The following is a 12,081-nucleotide window of genomic DNA, read 5'->3' on the forward strand; positions in this document are numbered from 1 at the left end:
TGGGCGGGGGGTTAGGATAATGACAATATGGTGGGTATTGTGCATTACCCCACAGCTCATCCTTGCTTTACATGGCTCTGTGTGACAAGACAGCCAGCCAGGCATCAACAACATCAGTCTCTGCTTTCTGCCATTACATTAGCTGCCTGTCTACACAGCAGCAATATGCCCAATTGCTTCTTTCTGTGTCTTTTAAAAAATATATATCATAATATTAATTCAATTCAATTCTGGGTCTGGGTGGGATGTTATTTGTGGAAACTAGTGTTGTACACCGTGTTTTAATCTCTGTATTACCCCTCAGTTGTAGACAGACAGACATGCATTCAGACAGGACACACGGCAAGGGCATATTGATGGTGGATGAATATGAATCATTTTCAACAAAATGAAATGCTTTTGGGGATCCTAAAACAACAGCTGATTTCAATTTTACCTTCCACCATGAGAGAGACATAACATTTGGTACTAAGGCCACAAGCAGAGGCCGTTTTCACTGTTGAGCTTCCAAACAGGCGGTGGACCAGCGGTGATAACTTCTCTCCCTCTTGGAAGCACATGAAGACAGGCTGATATTGTCCCTATCTGGGACTGTACTTTAATAATAACAGCGCCCACACAGACACCTCTCTTCAAAGATGGTCATTTCCCCCAACACCTCTTCAGGCCAACAACTTGCCCACGGTAGTACGGGCCTCATCTTGTCTGGGACAGGGCAGGCGACACCAATCCAGTCAAAGATCCCTCGCTGTCTGAGGGGACAGTAATGCACACACACACGGACGGTTGATATGCACATACACACTCTGTCGGGCGTCTGATGAGGTGTGTGTGTGTCACTCCATGCAGTCAGTGCCATTACAGAGGGTGTAGGCTTAGCGACTGTCAAAACTTCACAGCTACTCAGGGTTCGAGACCGAGGAGCTGTCATAACTTAATATGAACCCAGTGAAAACACACATCCCGGAAACATGCCAAAACCACAGAAAAACTACAAGAGGGGTAAGAGTGTTATATAAAGAGGAGCAACACCGCAACAGTATCAAGTGTATCGCCCAGTTGAGGCAAATTCCATTTCTACTCCTTGGTTGACTGGTATTGAAATGGAACTATACGGTACCCAACTCGAGATGGTACTAGAATACTCTATATGTCGTGCAGCAGCACATCTGTAGCTAGCTGGTTATGGCTCCTCTCCTCATTTATTCTGGATGGTATTATGTAGGCTGGCTATGGCTCCTCTCCTCATTTATTCTGGATGGTATTATGTAGGCTGGCTATGGTTCCTCTCCTCATTTATTCTGGATGGTATTATGTAGGCTGGCTATGGCTCCTCTCCTCATTTATTCTGAATGGTATTATGTAGGCTGGCTAATGGCCCTTCTCCTCTCCTCATTTATTCTGGATGGTATTATGTAGGCTGGCTATGGCCCTTCTCCTCTCCTCATTTATTCTGGATGGTATTATGTAGGTTGGCTATGGCTCTTCTCCTCTCCTCATTTATTCTGGATGGTATTATGTAGGCTGGCTATGGCTCCTCTCCTCTCCTCATTTATTCTGGATGGTATTATGTAGGCTGGCTATGGCTCCTCTCCTCATTTATTCTGGATGGTATTATGTAGGCTGGCTATGGCCCTTCTCCTCTCCTCATTTATTCTGGATGGTATTATGTAGGCTGGCTATGGCTCCTCTCCTCATTTATTCTGGATGGTATTATGTAGGCTGGCTATGGCTCCTCTCCTCATTTATTCTGGAGGGTATTATGTAGGCTGGCTAATGGCCCTTCTCCTCTCCTCATTTATTCTGGAGGGTATTATGTAGGCTGGCTAATGGCCCTTCTCCTCTCCTCATTTATTCTGGATGGTAATTATGTAGGCTGGCTATGGCCCTTCTCCTCTCCTCATTTATTCTGGATGGTATTATGTAGGCTGGCTATGGCTCCTCTCCTCATTTATTCTGGATGGTATTATGTAGGCTGGCTATGGCTCCTCTCCTCATTTATTCTGGATGGTATTATGTAGGCTGGCTATGGATGGTATTATGTAGGCTGGCTTCTCCTCTCCTCATTTATTCTGGATGGTATTATGTAGGCTGGCTAGGCTGGCTATGGCCCTCTCCTCATTTATTCTGGATGGTATTATGTAGGCTGGCTATGGCTCCTCTCCTCATTTATTCTGGATGGTATTATGTAGGCTGGCTATGGCTCCTCTCCTCATTTATTCTGGATGGTATTATGTAGGCTGGCTATGGCTCCTCTCCTCATTTATTCTGGATGGTATTGTGTAGGCTGGCTATGGCTCCTCTCCTCATTTATTCTGGAGGGTATTATGTAGGCTGGCTAATGGCCCTTCTCCTCTCCTCATTTATTCTGGATGGTAATTATGTAGGCTGGCTATGGCCCTTCTCCTCTCCTCATTTATTCTGGATGGTATTATGTAGGCTGGCTATTGCTCCTCTCCTCATTTATTCTGGATGGTATTATGTAGGCTGGCTATGGCTCCTCTCCTCATTTATTCTGGATGGTATTATGTAGGCTGGCTATGGCCCTTCTCCTCTCCTCATTTATTCTGGATGGTATTGTGTAGGCTGGCTATGGCTCCTCTCCTCATTTATTCTGGATGGTATTATGTAGGCTGGCTATGGCTCCTCTCCTCATTTATTCTGGATGGTATTATGTAGGCTGGCTATGGCCCTTCCCTCCTCATTTATTCTGGATGGTATTATGTAGGCTGGCTATGGCTCCTCTCCTCATTTATTCTGGAGGGTATTATGTAGGCTGGCTATGGCCCTTCTCCTCTCATTTATTCTGGATGGTATTATGTAGGCTGGCTATTGCTCCTCTCCTCATTTATTCTGGATGGTATTATGTAGGCTGGCTATGGCCCTTCTCTCCTCATTTATTCTGGATGGTATTATGTAGGCTGGCTATGGCCCTTCTCCTCTCATTTATTCTGGATGGTATTATGTAGGCTGGCTATGGCTCCTCTCCTCATTTATTCTGGAGGGTATTATGTAGGCTGGCTATGGCCCTTCTCCTCTCATTTATTCTGGAGGGTATTATGTAGGCTGGCTATGGCCCTTCTCCTCTCATTTATTCTGGATGGTATTATGTAGGCTGGCTATTGCTCCTCTCCTCATTTATTCTGGATGGTATTATGTAGGCTGGCTATGGCCCTTCTCTGCTCATTTATTCTGGATGGTATTATGTAGGCTGGATAGTGTAGCACATCTGTAGCTGGTTGGCTATGGCCCTTCTCTCCTCATATATTCTGGATGGTATTATGTAGGCTGGATAGTGTAGCACATCTGTAGCTAGTTGGCTATGGCCCTTCTCTCCTCATATATTCTGGATGGTATTATGTAGGCTGGAGAGTGTAGCACATCTGTAGCTAGCTGCATATAGTTCCTCTCTTCTTTAAGAGAGAAGAGGTGTGCTAACAACAGAGAAGTTGTTCACAGCCACATCCCACCAGTGTGTGTGTGTCAGTCAGCCTCCAGTGTCAGTGTGTGGAGGGGGAAGTGTGTCATTTTCTTGGTGGCCTGTAGATGTTTAGAAAGGACTGATTAAGGACTTAGGCTGTTTAGATCTCACAGGATGTATGTTAAGTTAGCATGTTTCTGTGACAGCTTGCACGTGGAACCTGATAGTCCTAAATAGAGGCCTTTGCAGAATTGCAGGTTATTTGTTAAGTTGTAGAGCTGACAAAATTGTCTAATGATTTTACTAGAGAATATCTCAGTTATTATTTTAAGATAATCCTGGAAATTACTTTACTGTGGTTGAAAAAATGAGTCAAAAGAACAGCTCTTTCAAATAGCCTTTACATTTCCTCCTTGTAGGGCTTTGAAATTGAAATCAAAAGAATACAAATCTGGGTTTAACAAAAAAAAGTGCAGGAAAAACATTCATGCTATTTCCACTCTTAGGTTTTTCCATGAGTGGTTTCTTACTTTATTTCAATCCATATTCCTCCTTAAATATTTGACCCTGGGATGATACCAGTCACAACACAAACCACCTTAAAAGAATATCAAAAGTCCTCCATCTTGTTGGCTAAGTCTACCTCCTCAGTGACAGACGAGGAGAGAAGGAAATCAGTGGCACTTCTCTCACCTCCATGATTCTCCTCACATTGTGGAGGCCTGTGCATGTCTCTCTATTGTTCAAGTCTACTCAATGTGGGTGCACAATAGTGATGGGTCAAAGAAAATCGATACAGTTCCACATCGGGATATTGTTTTTGATGATATCACAATATTATTTGTCTTAGTCGGCTGTACCAAAACGCCAGTATTTTCTTTCAAAGTTTGTTCTCCATCTTCTTTTTAAACAGGGAACAATTTGTTTCAGCACTTTTATTTTCATGACTAATAAAAATGTTGATGTCTCCCTCTTGTCCCTCTGCAGCAGACATATGGTGCTCAATTTGTTTGGAACATCGAATTGCAATAAAATCACAGTATCGAACACATATAGAATCGCAACATATCGTATCGGCACCTAATTATTGTGATAATATCGTATCGTGAGGTCCCTTGCAATTCCCAACCGGAGTGCACAATAGGTGCTATGGTTCCTGTAATTATGGGACTTGGATAGAGTAGTGTCTTGTGTGACCCACCCAAATTGCTCATCAAATGTAAACAGCTCTATATTTAAAATGAAATATTTTAACACCAAAAACACAAAGATCTGTATTTCATATGTTAACAACCACAACACAGATCCTAGAGAAACTGTTGGTGCAGAAGTTGTCAAGACTTGTAATTGACTGGAGCATTTTATAAAGAAAATAACTGTTAACACCCTGGTCTATCCTGACATCTAGTGGGGGACAAGGAGTACTGCAAATGAGAAACAATAATGTCTGGGGTTTTTAACCTTTATTTAACGAGGCAAGTCAGTTAAGAACAAATTCTTATTTACAATGACGGCCAAAACCGGACGACGCTGGGCCAATTGTGTGTCGCCCTATTGGACTCCCAATCACGGCCTGGTTGTGATACAGCCAGTGACGCCTCAAGCACTGAGATGCAGAGCCATTCGCGTGTCTGTTGTTGTTCAACATCTTTCTATTCAAAATGTATTTATACAGCCCTTGATACATCAGCAGAAGTCACAAAGTGCTTATTCAGAAACCCAGCCAAAAACACCAAACAGCAAGCTTCAACACAAACAACAGCACAGTAACAACAAAAACACTCACGGATATGCTCCAGATCTGCATCCCGTCTGCATAACCAATCATGAGGCAGAGGGGAGGGTCACTGCTGCCACTGTGCATCTCCAGGAACTCTGGGGAGCGGGATGTATCTGATGGACACACAGGGAAGTTAGACATTTATATTCAGTCAACTCTGTAGACTTATTCAAACTTATTTTGATTTCAATTCATATGATGAAATGACAATCAAACTAGAACTGCCTGACATAGATATTTACCATATTATGGCAAAACCAGTGAAGAGTGGGGGGAGGGGGTCCTAATCAGAACCAGTGAAGACGGCCGGACGGGGGGTCCTAATCAGAACCAGTGAAGACGGCCGGACGGGGGGTCCTAATCAGAACCAGTGAAGACGGCCGGACGGGGGGTCCTAATCAGAACCAGTCCTAATCAGAACCAGTGAAGACGGCCGGGGGGGTCCTAATCAGAACCAGTGAAGGGGTCCTAATCAGAACCAGTGAAGACGGCCGGAAGGGGGGTCCTAATCAGAACCAGTGAAGACGGCCGGACGGGGGGTCCTAATCAGAACCAGTGAAGACGGTCCGGACCAGTGTAGACGGGGGGTCCTAATCAGAACCAGTGAAGACGGCCGGACGGGGGGGGTCCTAATCAGAACCAGTGAAGACGGGGGGGGTCCTAATCAGAACCAGTGAAGACGGACGGGGGGTCCTAATCAGAACCAGTGAAGACGGCCGGACGGGGGGGTCCTAATCAGAACCAGTGAAGACGGCCGGGGGGGACCTAATCAGAACCAGTGAAGACGGCCGGACGGGGGACCTAATCAGAACCAGTGAAGATGGCGGGGGTGGTCCTAATCAGAACCAGTGAAGACGGGATGGGACGGGGGGTTTGTACACTCAGTGTATAATCAGTCTATACGATACAGTTGACTGCTTTGTTTGTTGCTGCTATCTAAATTGATTAATCCTTGTCTTTGTCGATTTCAAAAACCTTTTACTAAACTGTTTCATTTTCTAGAAGAATGGTTGGGGTTTAAGTGTTCCAGCTCATTCTTTTGAATAAATGTTTAACTCTAGCTACTTTGAATGCGTGTCAACTCCAGACGTTTTTAATGTATATGAGCCATTGCTTCCGTATAAAACAATTTGCTTTACATTGAGCATGCAAAGAAGCAGGGCTGGAACAGTGAAGCTCTAAATTGAACGCCAAACAGAAGTCCTCTTCAAAAGGTTTGCGTAAATAACATTAAAGTGGTCAAAATTTTTATAAACACAGACAAAACGCTGTGTCTAATCAACACAGCTGTTGTCAGATTGAGGGAGAGATCTGGCACACACACACACACACTTGTGCATTGAGATACATCAGACCTGTCACTCAAAGTCCTTACAAGAAATGAACCATCAAATGGTTCGCAAACAACGCCTGCCAAAGGAACTATTCATGTGTCACATTTAAACAGTTTTCTACCCAGGAATTCTAACAAGAGGCCACTTATCAGCATATTTCAGTAAACTCATAATATTCAAGAACCTGTTTATATATGGTTTAATCTAATCTGTGGATTTAAAATACCAGATAATATGAAGCAAGTTACCACTTGTTATCAAAATGTGTGTGCCCTCCAAGGTTGAACACAACACAGTAAAGGGGGGGGAAGCTTTGAAACTGTTCTTGGACTTACCATTGATGTCGGCTTTCTCAAATCTGACCCAAACTATTTTCTCTTTTTCATCAGTTGGGGGTGCGCCAGTGTATGCCTTGAATTTGGACAAAAGACAAGTAGGAGATGAGGACAACAATTTATCAAATTAAATTACTGCACTCTGTTAATGTCTTAGAATTACCTATTAAAACTTTAATAAGATAAATTGTGATTCAGTTAATCCTATACTTCAACTCTCTCCGCCATATAAAAACACCATTGACAGCCTGAGTAAGTCAATCTGAATAAGGGTAACATGTAATACACATTTCTGTTACTGTAGAAAAGATGACAATCAATGGAAACAGTCACCTGAGGGACCACATCTTGGAGGAAGGTCACAACACTCTCCATATACGACTGCTCACTGTAATAACACAAGAGCATTACCTTGTTGAATGTGTATACCTATGAGTAGAATATTTGTAGTGTATGCATAGGTATAAGTATTGTCTTTGCACTTAATTCAGCTAAATTGGTTGTAGTTAACACTTTCTGTTATGCACTCCCCACCTCAAAAAGTAGCCAAGGAAATATACTGAACCAGATCATATTGATCCATAGCACTGAAGCATATGTCTGAAACGGATGGTCAATAACAACCATCATGGGACTAGCTGTTAGGCAATGTCATGTCTTTGCAAGGGGAAACTTGTGTAAGTAGGTAGACCAGACACCTCAGGTGCAATAGCTGAAAGCCTATTATTGTGTGTTTATTGTGTGTGTGTGTCCTTACGTGGCAGCTTGTGCTCGCACCACAACCCCTCCAGCACAGCGGCTTGGTCTGCGCGGAGATTCTGATGCCATTCTGTCTCCAAGTCTTTATTCTACAGAGGAAAGAACATGACGATTACAATCCGGTAATAGCTAGGTTTAATTTAGGTCTCTGTCTCCATAAAGGTCGAGACTAGTAGACTTTCATATAGGATGTAGAATGGTCACGAAAGATCTTGAACAGATTCCTACCACTTTTGGTTGTACTAATAGAACATTTTGTACTACAAAATGTAGGCCTAACGGTACACCTGATAGTCAACATAGTAAACCTCGACTCGCCCCGAAAAACCTGCCTAATATAACCATGATTAGGACCAAATCATTACATTCAGTAACGAGGATGAAAGTCTGTTTCTTATTTTCAATACATTTGCTGTATCACATATCAATTTGAGCTTGATTACCTTCGCTACATTAAAATATCTGAAAGTTATTAAAGCAAAAAAAAAAAAAAGAGAATTCTGTTAATTGTCTACAGCTCAGCATTCAACACCATAGTCCCCTCCAAGCCCATCACCAAGCTAAGGTCCCTGGGACTGAACACCCCTCTCTGCAACTGGATCCTGGACTTGCTGACGGGCTGCCCCCAGTTGGTGAGGGTAGGCAACAACACATCCGCCATGCTGACCCTCAACACGGGGGCCCCTCATGGGAGTCTGCTTAGTCCCCTTCTGTACTCCCTATTCACCCACGACTGTGTGGCCAAGCACAACACCATCATTAATTTTTCAGATGACACAACGGTGGTAGGCCTGATCAGCGACAACAATGAGACAGCCTATAGGGAGGAGGTCAGAAACAGGGCAGTGTGGTGCCCGGACAACAACCTCTCCCTTTAACGTCAGCAAGACAAAGGAGCTGATCGCGGACTACATTCACATCAACGGGGCTGTAATGGTGTGGGTCAAGAGCTTCAAGTTACTCGGTGTACACATCACTAAAGATCTATCATGGTCCACAAACCAACACAGCTGTGAAGAAGGCACGACAACACCGCTTCCCCCTCAGGAGGCTGAAAAGATTTGGCATGAGCCCTCAGATGCACCATTGAGAGCATCCTGACTGGCTGCATCACCACTTAGTATGGAAACTGCATGGCATCTGACCACAAGGTGCAAGAGGGTAGTGCGTACAGTAAATCAGTGGGGCCGAGCTCACTGCCATCCAGGGCCACTAAACCATGCGCCGTCAGAGGAAGGCCCCCCAAAAAATTGTCAAATATTCCAGCCACCCAAGTCATAGATTGTTCTGCTACTGCAAGCAGTACCAATGCACCAAGTCTGGAACATTGTTATGCGACTACAACTATCTCCTTTTTGTGTCTAATTTGAAGCTGTGCCATTCAAAGATGACTGTCTTCCAGGTAATGTGTTCGCATTTCTATTTACTGTTATGTGTAGCTTTTCGCTACACTCGCATTAACATCTGCTAACTATGTGTATGTGACAAATAAAAATGTGATTTGATTTTAAATATAGTGGCTAACTGTTTTATTTATTTTCATTCAGAAGTGTTGTTAGCCAGCTGTCAGACTGTGAATAGACTTGTACTACATTTATCCAGTAGGGGAGAGTGGGGTAAATTGAACCATTTTTTACATTAAGCATCACTCCATCAAGGGATATATAGTATTCTAACAAAGATATCTAGGCTACATATATTTCTCGATGTTGTGTATCCCTGGAAATAATCAGAATTCAAGTAAACATTCGTTTTGAAAACTTAACTTAACTTAGTGGTCTCTTGGCACAACTTACCTTGGGTATGGGGTAAGTTGTGCTGCAGGGTAAGACGCCTACACATTTCTGTACTGAATGAAATTTAAAGACTACCTTTTTAAAACCATGTCTATTTTTTTATTTCCCAAACACAATTAAACAAAATTGCTTTTTGTCTTATTTTTAAGCATATTTTAACACAGGCTTAACACCTAACAAACTGTACATTTCTAAAACACTTTAAACATAGGCCAGACCACGTTTATACCTTATATCCCAGCCTTGCATTACACCTTGGAAGAAACATTTCAATTTGTTCAACTTGCCATTGGTTGAACTTACCCCAAGGCAAACATTTGTAATAAATTAGCCCACACAGCTACAAGGATGCACTTTCATGCTAGGTGTTGGACCCCAAATGATGTATTGAACAATCTTAAAATGATATATTTTGGTTAAGATACAAGCATTATGAAACCTCTAACAATAAATGAATTTGACTTGGTGAAAATATGGTTTCTTCCTTCAGACTACATGAAATTGTGACCACTTCCTAAATAGGTGGTCAAATTATACATTTTGTGTATGGTTTCCTAGAAGGATGGCTCAATTTACCCCTTTGGCGCAATTTACTCCACTCTCCCCTAGTAGCTAACATACTAACTAGAGCCATCTTACAGTTTAAAAAAAAAGAAGTTTAACTACAAATGGATCTAGAAACTTGGTTTAAAGTAACTAACAAATATATGATTAGGTACACATACACGAACTACTGTTAGCCTTAACAATGATTGCAACATTTGGTAACACTGACAGCTAACTGGCTAGCTAGCTACTCTATCTAGCTCAAGTTGGTTCTTCAACTAGCTGGTCAGCCTCAGATCACAAACTGAAGATGACTTAGTTAGCTAACAAGATAAATATCTGCTGATATTTTTTTTTAAGTCAAAATTGTTTGATAAATATAGCTAGCTAACTTAGATGTCAAGAACTAACGTTAGTCTCCAGTCCTATTCTTTCTGAGACAGCAGCTAACGTTAACCACCACCAGACAAGTTATTTAATCAAACACCAGTAGCTACACCTATTTACTAAACATCATTCGCGAAGTTTTACCAAATAATTTATATGTTATTCAATACGTACCTAGTGTGTTGTCTAGCTAGCTTGTTAGTTCAACGAATCTCCTAAACAATTGCCATAAAACAGTAGGAAAGACGTGGAAGAGTTAAAGACCAATGGTAGAACCCTCGCTGCATTCACCAAGCCAATCAGTGTACGACAGAGGCGGGTGTTGTAGGTCCTCGACCAATCAGAGTGAATAATAATACCCTGTTTGTCCCATGATAATTTTGAGGAATCTCGCAGATTATTTTGGGGGTGATTGTTATATTTGATCAACAGCTACATGTTATTTGCATGACTCACAACAACAGATAATGACCCTGTCGTGAACGTGCTCACCATGACACAAAGCCCGACTTCGAACCACACAGATTTGTTTGTTTACATCGAGTTCTCGCGTGATACTGCTTCGCATGTGTCTGAGGCAGTTTCAGCGAGAACTCTGGGCCCAGTTGCATGAAACATATTTAATTTTCTCATTTTTTAATTCAAGTTTCCTTCAATTGAATCAAAGATTATGGATATACTGGGAAGATACATGTCTCTCCGCCCTAACAATGGGAGTCGTTGTCCACAAAGCGGCATGTCGGCCTGTCCAGCTCCCGGCTATCCTTTCTTTGGATTGGTGGATACATTTACATTTAAGTTTTATTGGCATGGGAAACATGTTAACATTGCCAAAGCAAGTTTAGTAAATAATAAACAAGAGTTAAATAAAAAATGAAAATTAACAGTAAACATTGTACTCACAGAAGTTCCAAAAGAATGAAGACATTTCAAATGTCATATTATGTATTTATAGTGTTGTAACTATGTGCAAATAGTGAAAGTTCAAAAGGGAAAATAAATAAACATAAAAATGGGTTGTATTTACAATGGTGTTTGTTCTTCACTAGTTACCCATTTCTTGCAGCAACAGGTCACAAATCTTGCTGCTGTGATGGCACACTGTGGTATTTCACCCAGTATATATGGGAGTTTATCAAAACCGGGTATTTTTTCAAATTCTTTGTGGATCTGTGTAATCTGAGGGAAATATGTGTCTATAATATGGTCATACATTTTGCAGGAGGTTAGGAAGTGCATCTCAGTTTCCACCTAATTTTGTGGGCAGTGTGCACATAGTCTTCTCTGTCTTCTCTTGAGAGCCAGGTCTGCGTACCCCAGCCTTCGCAATAGCAAGGCTATGCTCACCGTGTCTGTACATAGTCAAAGCTTTCCTTAAGTTGGGGTACATCTCATTATTGTAAGACATTTTTGAATAGTCGATAAGAGTGCTTCTTCAATGAGGTTTAACGGCAGTTGGCATCCAATATGTTGCATTACCGCCACCTACTAGACTGGAGTACAACTCCCTTATACTTTGCTTGAAATAATAAATAAACAAATACCCTACCATCTAACACGACACTCACAAACAAATCTAACAAATAAAATAAAAATAACACCACCCTACTCCACTATTTAGTCCTACCTCATGCCACCAACCTGAAAGGTTGGGACATCACCACTTAAACACCCTGTAACTCTTCTCAAACAACCAAATACTTCTCTGCAGCTGCCACCACAA

General features: G+C 42.1%; 1 protein-coding gene across 6 annotated transcripts in view; it reads right to left on the bottom strand.

The window, feature by feature from the left end:
- The window catches only part of LOC112234746 (BCAS3 microtubule associated cell migration factor-like), a 348,299-nt gene extending 337,646 nt beyond the window's left edge, over window positions 1-10,653 (bottom strand). For all 6 annotated transcript variants that reach the window (XM_042296126.1, XM_042296129.1, XM_042296127.1 and 3 more), the window contains exons 1-5: window positions 10,533-10,653; window positions 7,628-7,718; window positions 7,204-7,258; window positions 6,871-6,946; window positions 5,208-5,314 (exon numbers count right to left, since the gene is read on the bottom strand). In XM_042296126.1, the coding sequence (XP_042152060.1) occupies window positions 5,208-5,314; window positions 6,871-6,946; window positions 7,204-7,258; window positions 7,628-7,698 (309 nt within the window). In that variant the 5' untranslated portion in view covers window positions 7,699-7,718; window positions 10,533-10,653. The remainder of the gene's footprint in view (window positions 1-5,207; window positions 5,315-6,870; window positions 6,947-7,203; window positions 7,259-7,627; window positions 7,719-10,532) is intronic.
- Window positions 10,654-12,081: the final 1,428 nt, after the last annotated feature.

Source organism: Oncorhynchus tshawytscha, linkage group LG13 (genome assembly GCF_018296145.1).
Source record: "Oncorhynchus tshawytscha isolate Ot180627B linkage group LG13, Otsh_v2.0, whole genome shotgun sequence".
Lineage (NCBI taxonomy): Eukaryota > Metazoa > Chordata > Actinopteri > Salmoniformes > Salmonidae > Oncorhynchus > Oncorhynchus tshawytscha.